The 16,978-nt window shown below is 41.8% G+C and overlaps 2 protein-coding genes across 4 annotated transcripts in view; both read left to right on the plus strand.

Moving 5' to 3' along the window:
• Window positions 1-5,926, plus strand: part of LOC120793629 (contactin-1a-like) — a 65,853-nt gene extending 59,927 nt beyond the window's left edge. For both annotated transcript variants that reach the window (XM_040133873.1, XM_040133874.1), the window contains exons 20-24: window positions 510-613; window positions 919-1,108; window positions 1,255-1,367; window positions 1,477-1,633; window positions 3,691-5,926. In XM_040133873.1, the coding sequence (XP_039989807.1) occupies window positions 510-613; window positions 919-1,108; window positions 1,255-1,367; window positions 1,477-1,633; window positions 3,691-3,767 (641 nt within the window). In that variant the 3' untranslated portion in view covers window positions 3,768-5,926. The remainder of the gene's footprint in view (window positions 1-509; window positions 614-918; window positions 1,109-1,254; window positions 1,368-1,476; window positions 1,634-3,690) is intronic.
• A 2,487-nt stretch (window positions 5,927-8,413) lies between these two features.
• Window positions 8,414-16,978, plus strand: part of LOC120793484 (PDZ domain-containing RING finger protein 4-like) — a 119,152-nt gene continuing 110,587 nt past the window's right edge. For both annotated transcript variants that reach the window (XM_040133603.1, XM_040133605.1), the window contains exons 1-2: window positions 8,414-9,196; window positions 9,373-9,468. In XM_040133603.1, the coding sequence (XP_039989537.1) occupies window positions 8,651-9,196; window positions 9,373-9,468 (642 nt within the window). In that variant the 5' untranslated portion in view covers window positions 8,414-8,650. The remainder of the gene's footprint in view (window positions 9,197-9,372; window positions 9,469-16,978) is intronic.

A 16,978-nucleotide genomic window follows, 5' to 3' on the forward strand; every position in this document is an offset into this window, starting at 1 on the left:
CGCAGTATTGTTTTGTGCATCTGTCTGTGTTAAACCCAATGACGGTATGGGATGGGTTGTTGGTTCAAAGCCCAGTCTGACAATTTAACATTCAAGGACAGTTTCCTGGCAGGCACAGCTTACGCACACTGCATTAGTGTGCCCATAAGTCACAGAAGAGTGTACTATAGCCTCGTGAAGGAACGTGGGCCAAGAAGGATTTCCTTACAGTGACTAATTCACGTTACTAAAATGATGTATAAGGAAGACTGTGTGACAGACGGCATCAGTAAAGCCGATCGAAAACAAATCAGGAAGCGCTAGATAGTTTAAGGTCAAGGTAATGGGTCCAGTCATTTGTATGGTGCACAGGTCGATATCAAACTAAACTTATTCATACATATAAAACATGCTGCGTTGGAGTTTTGTGTGTTCAGTACAGAATCAACCTCTGAACGGCATGTCCTTCAAATGGCTCGCTTACTGTACTATAACCTATTTATCACGCCGTGTTTTGTTTCTCTCCTCAGCTCCATCTGAAGCGCCGGTAAGTGTCGACGGCAGAGCTCTCTCCGCCACAGAAGCCATCGTGTGGTGGCTGCCCCTCTTACAGAGCCACGTAGATGGATACCAGGTCAGCAGAAAGTTTTACTGAGGCATGCTGGGAGAAAAAAGAACATTTTCCTATGTGTCAGACCTACTATGGCTCAGGTCTTGTAGCATGTAAAAACGTGTTATTTTAACCCCCATTAGTAGAACTTCTGTACCTGCTAGTTTCTATAAATTAGTTTTGTATTGATAGTTAGTTTATCCCATTTACTTGTACTTTGCTTTTTATGACATTTTACCTTTCCTGCTGCTCTAAATCAGTTCTTATAGGTGCTGTAAAAACAAGGTTTTGGATCCTACCCATCTCACCTCTGTCCCTGTGTGTCCCAGGTGAAGTACTGGAGGAATCAGGAAGACAGTGAGGGTGGGGCTCAGAGGGTGGTGGTGCCCGGCAGGGAGAACCACACCAGGCTGGAGGGTATGAAGCCCGACTCCCATTACCTTATTGAGGTTCGGGCCTACAACTCTGCAGGATACGGGCCGCCCAGCGAGCACCTCCAGATCCACACCAAGAAAGCCCGTATGTTGTGCTTTCAAGCAGTTTAGTATTAACCGGCAGGATCTGCATGGAAAACAACATTTCAGAACCATTCACTGTATAGTCCCTACTGTTTGAGTCACTTTGATGTAATTGTCATTCATTTCTGTTTTTGTGTCTTTTACCAGCTCCAAGCCGACCCCCCAAAATAATAGGTAAAAAGTTCAAGGGCCAGTCAGTAAATATTGCCTGGGAACACGTGGAACCGCTGGCTAACGAGGCATCGATAGATGGTTACAAAGTGAGTACACTTCAGCAGTTACTTGAGTGCAGATTATTATCTCTCCGAGGTGAAACAGTAGCTGCTGGGAACCTTACATTTCTTATACCTTGTATGTGTATATACCTAGGTGCTGTACAGGCAACAGGGCCACTCCACAGGCACTCTGTACACAACAAGTAAGCGGTACATAGACCTTCCCCTGCCTACAGATGGGAACTATGTGGTGGAGGTCCGGGCGCACACAGAAGGAGGAGACGGGGCTGTGGCAAAAATCCACATCACAGGTAAAAGAGACAGACCTCAGTGTTAACGCTAATGATCCTTAGTTGTTGGCAAATCTGATTCATGTTTGATTAATAAAACCATGAATTTTTCAACTGCTCTCCTGATTGGTCAATATTTTGAAGTAAAAAGACATTCTATTAAATAATTATTACAGTTTTACAGACTATCATGGTTGACGAAGGGGCAATATATCAGAGAAAAATGTTAAAATGAAATGTATAAATAAAGCTATTAAATATCGGGATCACTAAATGGAAGTTTTTAAAATGGAAATTAAATGGAAACCATTCATTTGTGAGATGGAGTTGTCACGGCATGTGTAGTGCTGGTAAAATGGTTTGTTGTTAGGTCTAGGGGACGTAAGTACACGTTAGTCCCAGTTACTAACAGGCCACAACATACACTAAATGCCAACAACGAGAAAGGATACAGGCATTACCCTTTTAAAAAGTAGAATTTAACATCCTGTTTCAAAGTTTTTTGTGGTTCCATTTAAAGTTAACAGAATAAGAAAATATAATTACTAATGGGCAAATCGGTCTTTTTTTTATTATTGTCATTTTTCTTTATGTTTTACAATGCATCAGTTTAATGCACATTTAATCTATCAGTTGATTAATTGTCTGCAGTCGGTCTATTGATCGGTGAATACGCTGATCCTGTTTTATTTACAGTAACAAAACCTCATGCTGATGTGGGGCTTTTCAGTCTCATTTATGCCCTGTGACCATAAAACAGGTTTTGAAAGCTATTTTTAAAACCGTTGTGAGTTATTTCTTCACGTGTCGACATACATGTCCACATATAGATATACTGTACATATTCTTACATGTCTTTTGTTTTTGTGTGTATAAATAGTGAAATATTTTTTACAGCCTAGAGCTGTTCTAGAGTTATATTTTTGGTGATTATGACTAAAGATTTGTAAATTGTTTTGGCGCCTGTGTCATTTTTTCTTGTATAATCGGTTTGCTACACTTGCATTTTGCTAAATTGACTGAATGAGAAATCAGACTTATAGCTGTGTTTGAGCTTAAAATGGATACCATGCATGTGGGGTGAAGACAGTTTAAAAACTGCTAAATAGAAAACTGTCTAAATGAACCGAAATGAACTATTACTCCAGAGGGCTAAAGTAAGATTAAGTTGTTAATCTTAAATTTTTTCTTCAGTAAAAACGTATCCTTGCTCTGATAGATGGAAAGTGGCTAGCGAGAAAAGCCAATGACACTTTATGACAAAGGCATTAATTTAGAAAAATGAGTCTTCCTTTCCTTTCAGTGGTATTTTCTGTTAGACAACACTTCAATTAAATATAGTGACTGAGAGTGATCTCTTGTGAAAAATATTATGCCATCTTCACCCAGTTTTAGTTTCACATCCCTGGAAAAAAAATAAAGAAAGCCTTCAGTTATCTAATCACACTTTAAATGCATAGTGCTGAGGTAACACACTGTGACTGTTCAGTCCTGGCCTGGCATTTGCTACTTGGATTATACCAGGTTCACAGTTGGCGGTAGGTTATCATTTGTCACAGCTACAGGGTTTCTCATGGGCCAGAGCAGAGCTGTCACTTCAGGTTTCATGCCTTAGATTGGAGGGCTAAGATGGGAAACTTTACGGTCCATGACTAAAGCCTTGATAGCCCACTGACTGGATTTCCTCACTGGCTGATGGACTGACAGGTAGGCTGACTGGATAGAGGAGGCCTTAAGTCTCTGTAATTGATCTTGATGAGTAGAGGAAACCCCTCCTGTGGTTTTCCTTATCCCTTATCGTTCGGTCCAGACCCCACCTGACAGCTTGATTTCACAGACCCGGGAATTTAAGCCGTGGAGGATTTCAGATGCAGGGCAGTGACAAATGGAGGGGCATTTAAGGTGATCTCCGAACAGATGGGGTGTGATATCAAACCTCACACACCAAATAAGGTCTTTAGTTTGATGGATGAGACTTGGACACACAAGGGACAAAGCATTTTTCCCCCCTCAAATCAGCCACAAATTTGACTGTCAGTCCAGTTAAACTGACATACCTGTATCTGTGTCTCTCTCAGGTGGAGGTGTGATGGCTGCCCAGTCTCTCAGTGTACTCTCCCTGCTCCTGGTGGCGCTCCTCTGCCTGAACCTCTGAATGTAGCGCCATCTTTTCTCTTCACTTCCCGTGAAGAAGACTCTTTATGGTTGAGGCCTGTAAGGACTTTGGGACTTTCCACAATCTTCGGTTCTACCCTGTAACCCGGGATGTCGTATTCCAACTTTTCCCCTCTGGAATTTGTTTGTGGAAAAAGACAGAAATGGAAAAAATTTGAAATGGACAAAGACATCCCTTATTTATCCACAAAAAGCCTCTTTGGAGGAGTGTCAAAGGAGTTCTGTCAACTTTTTAAATATGCCTTATATAAATAACTGCACTTATCTTTCACAGTAACTTGTTTTAAAATGGATCACGACTGAAGTGTGAACGTTACGCTTCGCACTGGTTGGCTGTTCAGTATTTTTAAATGTAGGCTTAATTTGATCTGTGACATTTTGAAAAATCTATCCTACAGTGCATTCCATAGTTTAAGGCAAACAAGTAGCTGTGAAGGATAAGTGGAAGAGTTTATAAAAATGTTTCTATGTCTTTCTTTACTTGCAGTTCAGTGACATTTTCTTATGTTTTCTTTTCTAAATGAAGCAAATCTTCTGTTACAGAGATACAGTCAAAGCGAATCTCAACCTCTCACATACTTGATTTTATAGCAAGCATCATAGAGAAAATGCTGAAATAATTTATCCAATAATCAATAATGTTTTGCTATCTAATATACTATGGATGTTATGAAGAAAAATAGATTGGTTTGACCTGCAATCAGTGCTAATTTCCAAATCATAACATGAGCTCTACTTTAAAATTGTGTGCATGTTGACATTGTTACATAAGTAGGCTTGAAATGGTTAAGAAGTGTTTGGGAGTTTAGGCACAGGGGATCCATATTTGCAAAGGTGAATGTAAAGCAAACCAAGTGAACATATCAAACATGCGGCTTCAAATACAAAACTGCAGCAAACATGTAACAGTGGTTATTTTGATTGCTTACCACCTCTGGTTATATGTGTACATACGTGCAGTGATCAAGGCTTTGCCACAACATCTGGGTCGGTGTTGGAACCGATGCTGAAAACTGCTCCTTGTTAGTGATCTAACCTTAAGAAAAAAAGTTTTGTTTTGTTTTGTTTTGACTGTATCATCAGGACCTCAGTGGTACCAGCTGGTGCTTTGTAAAGAATGTTGGCATTTTATTTCGTGTGAACATTTTCATTTCATCTCTCTGGTTTATGGCTTTGTGTGAGAGTCACTATTAACAGTTACAGTAAACGGTAGCGACGCTCATGTTCTCCAGTAATTGTGCAATGTCTGATTCATCTGTGGCAACTTTATATTTTCTAATAAGACAACTTGCCTAGCTCCTATAACAGTAATCTAGTATATTTCATTTTTCATTATGTTGTATTAACAGAAGATAAGCAAAGCCATTCATGTTGGTGGTAAGAGCCCACACAAAGCTAATGACATTGTTTCCACTGCATTATTTTTGTCTTTTTATTAACACATGATCAGAGATATATAAACATTATCAAATGTTGTCATTTTTGTTTATGATTAATATATTTTTATGTCTTGATCATCTCTGGTTGGACATTTTAAAGGTTTATTTTCCTCAACAACAAATGCTGCGTCTTGAATTCCTCTGATTCACTTCTTGTGTGACTGACGCTGGCCATGCTTCTACATTGTGACTATATCAACATCCGCCACAGAGTGCTTTTGCCAGTTTTCCTTCATGCGAAAAATCATAAGAAGAGTTGCCAAATGCATGAACGCCTTGAACTGACATTTTGGCCGAAAGCAGTGGCTCTACATTCCAACATGCATGACATTGGAGACAAAATGTACATTACTCTGCAACAAATCAACATCACAGAGGCCAGTCAACCTCTTTGTTTCATATGAAATACATTTCATTACTGAGTGACATCCCTATACATCAGAGACAGTATAGATCTAAGCCTAATATGTGCATTAGCTGTTATGCTTCATTAAGCCAGTCATTTTGTATTAAGTCTTGGGGAGAGTTTTTAGAGAGAAAATCTTAAGCTGACTAAAGGAATCTCACTCATTAAAGTTCAGAAATGGATCTTGCAGTCGCGTGCACATGATGGTTGGGTTTTGATGGCACCACTGGCGGCAGTGGCGGCCTGTTTGTGGTGTTTGCTGAAGTTCAGTGCTTCGCTGGACGTGAACGGCACAGTGAGAGCTGAGACTGGAAGCTCTCATTGGCTGGACATGGAACAATAAAAGCGTAGTTAACTATTAAATTGCTGTGTTTTTTTTTTTGTTTTTTTTCTCTGTTTCGCAGTGACCTTTCTGACATGTGAGTCTTGGGGAGTACTCAACATTTTGAGTATACTGAAAGCCCAAGTGGGAGTGCTGCTGACTGTGTGAGTCTGCGAGCCCTTTTGGCTGAGCACTGGTGAGTTGGATTTCAGATTCAGAAGTCTTCCAAAAAATTCAAAGTCAAAGCACACACTTGTCAGCTAAAACTAGTTTTGAATCATAAGTTGGTCGATTTTTTATGTCTCTAATGTTCAAGAAATGAAGCTTTGGAGAACGTTCAATAAGATCCGTTCCCTAACACACAGTGAATAAAAAGATCCATTTAGTAGCTGTTCTGGAGCTTATGATCATATCAAATGGTCGTCATGGGCAGGAGGATTGGCGCAGTTGTCATAGAAATGTAGATGTTCAAGTATCCTTTTCTTTTCGCACTTAAACGGCTCCTCGTCCATGTTGGCTTTAAAAGCCGAGGTTCTACGTTCACTCTAGACCCTGGAAACAGCAGTTGAGAAAACAATCTCACCACAAAGCCCACGTTGTAGCTGTTCTGGAGTTTCTAATATCCCATGATCATGATCATTAGCTGAATGTCCTATTTGACCAGAGCAGGACGGATGATTGGAACCCGAACATCCAAACAATCTCCATAAAAGTCCCTGTTAAAAGTTTTAGCCCACAGTGAGTCAGCCTGAGCTCACCATCGTCTGAATCATGAATGGAGTCCAGAAGGGATTCCATGAGCCCAGTCTGAAATACTGATGTTACTGCAAGACTAAAGCAGAGACTACAGCAGAATATTTCCTCTTCAGTTTCACTTTAAACATTCATACAAAGCAAATGTCTCAAAAGTTGTAAGAAGGGCTATCAAATTCAGCCCCAGGTCTCGGGTCTCAGGTGCTCGTCGCTCTGCTTTCAGATGTGCTAAAGTGCCGACACGGCTGAGGTGGATTTAAATAAAATTCATTTGTCTCCTTAGTCATCGCTGCCTCGGGATTAAAGTATCAGTCACAAAACTCAGACTTCAGACTGGTTAAGTGTGAAATATGCATGGCAGCATTTCAGCTCTCACATATCAAATGAGAGAAACTAGAGCATCATCAATGATTTATGAGTTCCTGCCATTATCAGCTCAAGCATTTGCAACATGTCCTCAGTTTATGAGTGGATCTTTTCCCCTTGGTTGCCAGGAGAAAGCTATTATTTACCGAATCCAGCACCAAATATATCAGAGTGTCTCAATCTGTCCTCCATTACAGATAAGATAAACTCTGTCGATGTCTAGTTTTCCAGGCAGAAACAGCTGTTGGAGTTTTGTCTCCTATCGTGTGTCCAGCAGATGAAAAGTAGATTGATATCACCTCTCTCCATGTATTAGGTCGGACCGTATGAATCAGATTTTAGATTTTTATTGGGCTTTAGGTCACCTCTCTGTTTCACTCAGGGGTCTTAATGGTTATTCACTGAAATCAGCTCACAGAGAGAACAAAAGAAAGAGATAACTTTTTTTTTCTTTCTTCCCTGTCATGATTTTGTTCCCGATTCGATGGCTTATCAGTCCAAGCATATGGCCTGTGTGATAGGTCTGGTCCCAGGTGGCAGTGTAACACTTTCCCCAAAACACATTCACAATCCTTGTTACCCGGGCTGCAGCTTGCTTCAGTTTGCCTCTTCCTAGATCCTATCCTCCAGACTTGAACTTCATTCAGTTCTGAAATATAGCTATTTGCCAACACTGACTTAAACAGATTTAAGTAATAATAGAGCTACTATTTCATTTTCAGTGATTGACAGGGAGAGAAATACATTCTTCTGACCTCCTTGTGCCTGTGTTTTTGCAGACAGGTGTGCGGGCCCGGGACAGATTTCAGTATTGTCTTTGTAAATCTACACCTGTTCTTTGACAGCTCAGACAACACAAAACATACTTGAAAGTGGTGCACAGCAGACTAGAACCAGATTGCTTCGCCGGGAGACCTGAAACGTGACGCCCTCCCCGAGATGCCTGCAATGTGTCATGCTGTGTCAGGCAGTAGGGACTGACCCGGGCTCATGCAGAAAGGCTTTATAAGTGAAGGTCTCCGCGCAGATATCGCGTTACAGCTGGGCTTTAGCCACTGAAAGAGCATTGACCCCCTGAGACGAGTTTCACTGACACAGCATCACTGTGGAACCTGTGCAAAAAGTAGACTCAATGAATTTAATGGGGTAAAAAGGAGACACAATAAAACCCCACTGATTATGTCAATCACGAGGTGGACTGTTCCAAGTTTTTATTTGAGTCGTTTCCGTCTCAATTTCAAGGATCTGCTGCCAGGTGAACCATTCGAGTGTGTGAGGGAATGAGCGACCTCTACCGGAGAGGGTCTATAACACACAACAGGTACCTACGCAGCACCCATCGCAGCTGCTCGCGATGAAACCGAACTGCACCCGAGCAAAAATGAAACTGGACTCAAGATGGTGACACGTCTGGCGTTAATACAAGTCAGCGTGTTGCTGTATGCGAGCGGCAGGAAAAAAAAAAAAAAAAGCCACGGAGGTGTGAGGACCCCAACCGCAAAGGACAGAAGTGGGTCAGCAGGGGGAAGTTTTCCGCTCAGGCACAGTTCACACTCCACACACCAACTTCTCAGCGCATGCAGGGAGAGAGGTGGCGCAGCCCCCCAGCTCGGCGTGAGCTGCGCAGACCGCTCAGGCTCCCAGTGCGCTCACGCTTTCGTGTGTTCGGACTTGTCCAACAACTTTGTCCTCACTCACTGTGCCGCGCGCAGCAGCTGCCCGCGCAAACTATGCGCGCTGACTGCCCAACTTCTGTCCGCCAACTTTTAAGCCCAGGCGGGATGGCGTCGAACGCGAAGCCGGACCCGGGTCATCGCGGTGAGGGTGTTTGTCAGCGAGGATGCGGGCTTGTGGTGCCCGCCGAGGACGTGATCCGAGGGGAGCACTGCTGCGTGGACGCGCTCCGCCGGGTTACCGACGCGCTGGAAGAAAGAAGCGCAAGTTTGGAGCACGAAGCCCGGATGGCGAGGCTCAGGTGGAACCGGAGGGAGCAGTTCCTGTTGGCCCAGGTGTCAGCTCTGCAGAACGAGGCTCAGCTCTCTGCTCTCAAGTACCAACGCAGACTGCACCAGTACATGCTGCACATCAACAGCATTGCAGAGCAAGTCACCGGGTACTACAAGGTGAAGGTGGTTGATTTATTCGATGTCTGCATGTGGTGCAACAATTGAAATTAGCACGGGGAAGTATGAATTGTGCTTTCACCCTTGAGTCTTAAGACTGGGTGTCATTTAAAGCACAAAACACGACAGGCTGATAAACTTTTAACACACTTCTGTGTTTGTGGGCTGATTTTTAGAGCGATTTGAAGACGGCTGCTGACGTGCAGCGCTGCGTGCCGGAGAAAGCAACGTGCGCGGGAGCAGAGCCGCAGGAGCACGTCAAAGCACCTGAGGTAAGAGACGCAAACTCGCCGATCACAGCTTTGGCGTGCCCCCCCCCCCTCCAACCAGTAGCCCCACTGCTGGTAACACTGACATTTATGGCTCAGTCATAAACGTCTGAGAGCGTAAGCTTAGATACCCAAAGGCAGCAAGTGCATTTGCGTTTTGATTCTTCACGTCCGTCAGTTCCACTGTCGGTGGACACCCACACACTCCCCAGCCTTGCTGATATTGGGATGTTATTGTTTAGGTGGGTGTTTTTTTTTGAAAAGCATTGCAGCACCAGGATTCTGCTTCTCACCACTGCTTCAGCTCAGGCTTTGACCCTGCGGCCAGACAATTCGTTGTGTAAATGTTGACTTTTGGATCACAGTGAATGTTGTGGAGTGGTGGCAATCTCTAACTGCAGGCCGCCCTTAGTAGCTAATCTCTCCTCACGCCCTGTTTGTCCTTTGATGTGGTCTCTTCTTCTCACAGCCAGAGTGTGTCTTTGTTGACAGAGAAATTTTGTTTTATAAATACCAAGTTGAATATCATATAGCTGTCACTCACCAGTCCACTTATTTGCCAGAAATAATAAGTGATCCCTTCAGTGCCAAGACCTTTACCATGGCTACTGATTTCTGCGGAGCAACCTGTTCATGTCGTGAGCTTTCATCCTGCTTTGTCCACACTGTGTGACTGAAGAGATGCTGGTCTTTGTCCTCTTCTTTGGGCGTGAGCTGATCTCATGTCATTGTCTGCGTAGGTAACCCTTTTGGAAAGTTTGGGGTCAGAACACCTTATCACATTTCAGCTAGAATCACCGCATCCTGACCGTAGTCTGGGCTTTCACCGACACGGAGGGAGGAAAACGAAGGTTATTCCAGCACCAAAAAGTTACCGGGCGAGTGATTCGATTACATTTTCAGTAACTTAGCGCGCTTTATTGAATACAAAATGGTAGAAAATGGAAAAATACTAGAGTTTAGGGCTTTAACTAATTATTATTTTCATTATCGATGAATCATTTGATTTTAAGATGTCAGAAGAAGGTGAAAAGTGTTCATCACAATTTCCCAAATCCCAGCATGACATATATTGTCTTAGCTATTTAAATGTGATATGCTGCAGCCAGAGTATTTTTACACTTTATTATTTTTTTTTAAATGACACAATTATTAAACTTTTTTGTTAATTAATTTTCTGGGGATTGACTAATTATTGCAGCTCTGCTAGAGAACAAAAGTCTCACTATTGGTGTTAATGGCACAGGTTAAGTGTGAGTCACTGCCTGAGCTTTTGCATAATGTGTTTTCTCAGGACAGCGGGCAGTTTCCTTGTAACTACTTACAACCTCATTCATGTCAATATGTAATTGGGCTAAACTGTATGGACATGTTTTTTTCTAACTGCTCCAGAGTCTTTGCTGTTGCGGGGAATAATTTGTTAAACCTCCCACTATTCCTGCCAAATGTAATAATAGCGCTTGTTTAAGTAAGCTCACAAAGTAGCCTAAAAGTTTGTGTTATTAACCCTCCAGCCGGAGACTGTGTGTTTGGGTTGCTGGAGAGGGTGGATGAGTTTAATCGTGGTAATGGTCACATGAAGTATCTCTAATTGCTTGCAGCATGCTGCGAGTGCAACAGACTCACTTTTGATTAATGTGGAAAACTGTTCACTCTCCTCTGCCAGCGTTGGGCAGCGGTGGAGCGTCTATTTTCAGCTTACTTTTTTTCCTCATCTAAAAAACTCTCTAATGGGTCTTTAATAGTTTTCTCACTGTGTGTTTTCTTCTTTTGATTTCCAAATTGATTTTCCGATACTTGGATCTGGGAGAGCTGGGAGAAACTTTTACACTTTAGTGGAAATCCAATTTGTCGGAAAAGTGAAGAGTTTTCTCTCTGCACGGACAATAGAGTTGGATGGCTAGTAAACGTCTCGGTAGAGGTTATGGATCATCATATTCAAGGTCCCTTTGTGTGGTTGGAAAGCCTAATTGACCCTTCACTAAGCCCATTTAGACACTAACGGTACTGTTGCCTGTAAAGCTGTCCGTTCTAGCATAGCGCACATGCAGTGCTAGAACAGAAATGATGTTGTAATATTTTTAAAAATTGTTCCCTGATTTCAGACAAAATCAGGCTACTCATTACTAGCCGGTGACCATCCCTTTTCCCGGCTGAAATCACAACTATGGCTTGCAGATTTCAGCTCGAGCTAACTGATTTACTCAAGCTTTAACTCTGTGGGCTGGTTGATTTTTAAAACGGGAATCTCTTGAATACATGATATAATGCAAAAAGAATGAGGCTGAAGCTTCATGTCCTGGGTAGAAAGTCAGCAGCCTCACAAACAAAGCAGAAGACATGGAAATAGAGGTGCAGCATTGTTTGCAGCATGGCTAATTAGCCGTCTTATTATGGTTCAGTACGACAAGAAAATACTGTTATTTCTTATTTGTTACTACTCTACACAGAGGTTAGATTCATGCTTAACTGTTCCCTTTTTCAAATAGCCATACTTTTACAAGAGAAAATGGCTTTGGGGAGGTGGATTGATTGATGACTTTGGCAAATGTAACGCTAACTTGGCTCACGAGTTTGGCTGGGTTTGCTGAATTAAGAACAGGGCAGAGCTGCTAATGTTACCCTAACTCTGAATTAGCGGCTTCCAGGACCAACTCCCACAACACTGGGAATATCATATTACACAATAGTGCCAGTTGTGAACGTGGCTTTTTTCTAACGCAACCTGTAGCCCCACAAAATAATGCAGTCGGCTCACATTAATGGTGTGCTCCTTGGAGCTACATTTGTTTACTACTGTATGTAGGGAGGCAGTTAACTTGGCATGCTAAAGATTGCAGCTTATGTACAAGCAGACAAACGCACAGTTTAATCCATTCCTTACAATTGTGTTCTTGTGTTTTTGGTTTTTGGAAAAGCTTAAAAAGAAAAAAAAAAAATGACAGCATCCTTCAGACTCTTTTTAAATATCAAGTATTGGCCTTACTAGTTTGACAGGCCTGATGTGCCTAGTTACACTGTTCACAGTCCATAGGTTTAGTTACAACTCACAGGAAAAGTTTTTTCTTTATTTAGAATATCGTCCCAGTGGTTTGTGGACAATGACATTATAGTTAAAAACGACAACAAAGGAGCATTTGAGTCGACTGTTGAAGTGGCCCTAACAACTGAGCATATTCACACACGCCAGTTGTTCTTTACTGTCAATGATCCTGTTGGTGGCTGTAGAAAACAGCTTACTGAGAGCGAGTCCTGTGTTTGGAAAGAGAGACGGAGAACAGACACAGAAAACTATTGTGAGATGGCAGTGGACTGGCTTACTGCGAGTCACACCATATTTTTCCATCTACTCTACCTCAGAGATGTACTGATCTAGATCCAGCTGATTGTGTGTTCACTGGCCTGACAGTGAATGGAGTCGGTGCCTGTGGGTGAGTCAGCCAGTTCTGCTATGTTGAAAAGGGATAATGGAACCAAGACACAGCCTTGAAACGGCAGCAGGATTAGTCACCTTTGAAAAAATATACCGTTTTCTTTATTTGCTTCATGTTTGCCCGTATGATTGTTTAAAACCAGTTGTATACAGAAATGAAGCCACAGTTGAGGCAAAATGGTCCCACTCCTCTTTCCTGCAGTCAAGATCCCCCAAGTCTACTCTACAACCGAGTGTCAGTGAAAACGTCTGGAAACTAAGGAAATGTAATTCAGAATGATAGTTCGTCATCCATTACCAAAGCGGTTGAAAGCGTGCACTGCGCAGGACAGTAAAAATCCATTTTGTTGACCCAGACTGTGCCTGTGACACTTCAGCAAAGGGCTACTGACAGAAACACAGATGCCTTTATCACCTGTCTGAGAGCTGAAAGTGCAGGAGCTCCAGCTAATTCTTCATTTTGTTCAGATCAAGAGAAAAGAAATGGCCAGGGAAGAGGGAAGGAGTGGAAAGTACACAACTTGAGTATCGGTGTCATCAGAAGCCAATCTTGCGTGACAGGCCGAAAGCAGGCCAGTATGCTTGCTTCCATAACAAAAGATGTCAAGAAAAGATTGCTTCGCAATTAAATAAAAGATAGATTTATGACCTCTTGCTTTTATGTCTGTGTTGATTTGATTTCTCTTCCCCAGACTGAGTCCAAAAATGAAATGAAAAACAAGCGAACATCTTTACCCATTGATGTTGGGTGTTGGACTGGTTGAATTGGGGAAAACAAAAAAAAAAAAATCAAATTTTACTATCTGAGAAATGGGGAAAAAAAAAATTTCTGCGTATTGCTAAAAAACAAAGGCAGATGCCTAATGGTCACATCAGTGGGGCACAGTTGTACACATTTTTTTTTATCGCTTGTCTAGACAGTTTTATAGTCTCTGTGCTTAAACTCTCCAAAGCACTTAGTTGAAAATGGAAGAGAAGGCTTGTATTCAGAAGGAATGGCATAAAGTCAATGGTTAACAGCTTGCTGTCTGTTCCCCTCACAGCTGACAGAAGAAGAAAATGGGATTGGTAGATATGGAAACTTAGTCAATCAAACAATCCCTTTCAACTCCTGCATGGTTCGTGTCGAGGTGTAAAAAATGGGGTTGTCACGTTCTGTGTTCTTTAGCCCTCTGGAGGCGTTTTCTGTACCTGTTCTGCTCCGTTTGGGACGTCATTTAATCAGAATTTACATGGCAGCTGTTTATCCTTTGCCTGTGAGAGAGGGACCGCCCTGCTTACCATTTCCTATTTCCTCTCCAATTCGATGCACACACACACACACACACACACACACACACACACACACACACACACACACACACACACACACACACAAATGCCAGGCTGCTAAAACAAACTTCAGCTTGCATTAATTTAGATTTCATCACTTAAGATAAATTTGATTTAGATAAGCACATAATTATTCACTGCCTCTTTAGCAGCATTTAGACTTCTTGTTTAATATCTTACTCCACTTTATCTCCATGCATATTTATAGGAATTTCATTAGTTGAAGGAACTTGCAGTATTTTCATAGGTGCTGGTTTGGCAAAAAATATGTTTTTCCAAAGCTCTTGGCAAGTGGCTGTGTTAGTTAATAAGGCAGATATTGAGATTAGGATACTCCAGATTCCAAGGTTGTGGATTTGGACCAAACCAAGAGTGGTGGTTACAGAATACATCATGCCCCTTTTGTGGGTTTTGTTCTTCGCTGTGTATATATGTTTTTATGTGTGTGTGTGTTTGCATGTGTTTACTTAAGCCATCCAGGTCTGTTGTTTTAGGTAGGAGGTGTGAAAAAGAAAACTGTTCCACTAAAGACCACCCGCGCTCGTAAAGAGCAGCACTCTGGGTAAATTTGTCCCTACCTGCTCAAAGGCCCCTTTTTGGATGTCAATGGGATGTGTGTTAGCTTGGTCTGTGGGATGTTGGAGAGTAAATCATAGTGACCTGAACTCACCAGAACTGTTTTGATTTTCACTCTCTGGTGACAAATGATCATGTTCCTAATTAGATGATTTATTGAAAACATCTGCAAAGTGTAATATGCAGCCAGCTCGTATGACAGCAGCTTTTTGAGTATGTGCTTAAAGTTGCAGCTTTATTAGATACCCTTAGTCAATATGAATTCAGTCTGATATAGCAACCCGTTTGGACAAAATATAAGAGTCAGTGTAATACACCACAATTCACCAAACAATGAAGTTATCCTTTTGCTCTCTTGCTCTTAATTTATCATACAGTAAGTTTTGTTTCCTTCAAAATATGTGGGGAATGCAGTTTATTGTACTACACTATAGAGCTGAAACAATTAAATAAAAATTCACACTGATCAGTCATTTAAGTCTTTCTTTTTTTCCCAGCAAAAATGCCAGTCACTCACATGTTCCTGATTCTCATTTTAGACTTTTGGACATCATGGCCTGTCGTAAAATGATTACGTTATCGAATTATCACACAATACATGGACATGACCTCGATCATTTTTGCTGACCTCGATATTGCCCATCGTTTTTACCTGCGAGTTTGTTCACATAAGAAAGTCACCAACATGATGCAAGAACAAACAGCATCATACACGAGCACGTGCACACACGCTCACACAGCGACAGCCACAGCGAACCAGCTAAAGTGAAGATAATGTGTTGATTGAAGCTAATAGGTGTTTTACACGACAACTCCATAATTCCAGCCAGAAGGTTTGTTAGAATTAGTCCAGAAGGACTTTGTTTCAAAGCCGCGCTCCACTGCTCCGGTGTGCGAAAATGTTTGGTTTAAGCCGAATGAGAGCTGAGAGCCCATTAACGCGAACAAGCCGGTGTGTCGACTTTGTTTAAAAACCGTGACAATACAATGGTATATGCCTTTTTAAGGAATGAATGACTCTCTACACCTGTTCCACATGTTTAATATTAATGTAAGTGCAATTTCTGTTAACAGAGCCCGAGAGTCCATTTTCTTTGGTTTTTTTTTGTTGTGGTTTTATTTTATTTATGTTTAACTTATATAAGATATTGTAATATGTTTTTCACATATAAATTCCAATGTCTGAATATGCTTATGAATTAAAATTTCTTTGAAAGGTTGTACTTTCATCATTAAGCTATTATATTATCATTATATCAGTGGCATAAAATGGTCTTAAAATGGCAATAATATTGTTTGTCATTATTATCAATTATTTCTGGGTGAATATATCATCCAACGAGAGCAGTTATCCCAACAGGTTTATTGGTTTGGACAAAAAAAGAAATTTGAAGACCGCACCTCTTGCCAAGGGAAACGGTGAATGCCATGTCTCACAATTTTCTGAGATTTTATCGACCAAACGATTGGTAGATTAATCAATGAAAATACTTGTTAATTGCAGCCATAGCACAGTACAAACATTACACTCCTAGCATTTGACAAATAGCAGTGATTATATTACGACTTAAGTGGCACAGAGGATACAGTATACCCCCTAGTCCTCTTATAACTGATGTCACGGAAAGATCCACTGTACACCAGAGCTCTCGTGCAACCAAATGCTCTCTTCTGTCTCTTGGTGTGATGAGAAAATCGCTTGTTGTGTCGTTGAGTCACCAGCTAAACATCTGTGGTCAAATCTAAATCTAGTCGCCCCCTCTGTTCCTATCTTTACCACCACGGGGGGGTTGGTTACTCAGTGACCTGATGCCTTTTGAACTCACGCGGACCTACAGATTTCCTCTAGTCTTGATAAACATGTGGCTTAGCCTACATCTGTTACAGGGAGATTACAGTGAAAGCCTTGAGTCAGCATGTGCACACGTGTACACAACCAGCTGAATGTCTGCATACACAAACACACAAGCAGCAGGGGCCACTCTATCATCAGGGTTCTCTGCAAAGCTTGTGATGAGTGTGTGATGAGGTAAAGTTGTGGCTAGACCTGCCACGGCGAGAGCTGAGACCTGCTGCTCTCCTCCCAAGTCGAATCCAACATGGACAGTGTCATGGAATGATAACAGCTGTCGAGCTGCAACGATTTTCTATTTAAATTCTGAATATTCTATA

This window comes from Xiphias gladius, chromosome 8, assembly GCF_016859285.1.
Source record: "Xiphias gladius isolate SHS-SW01 ecotype Sanya breed wild chromosome 8, ASM1685928v1, whole genome shotgun sequence".
In the NCBI taxonomy this organism is placed as follows: domain Eukaryota; kingdom Metazoa; phylum Chordata; class Actinopteri; order Istiophoriformes; family Xiphiidae; genus Xiphias; species Xiphias gladius.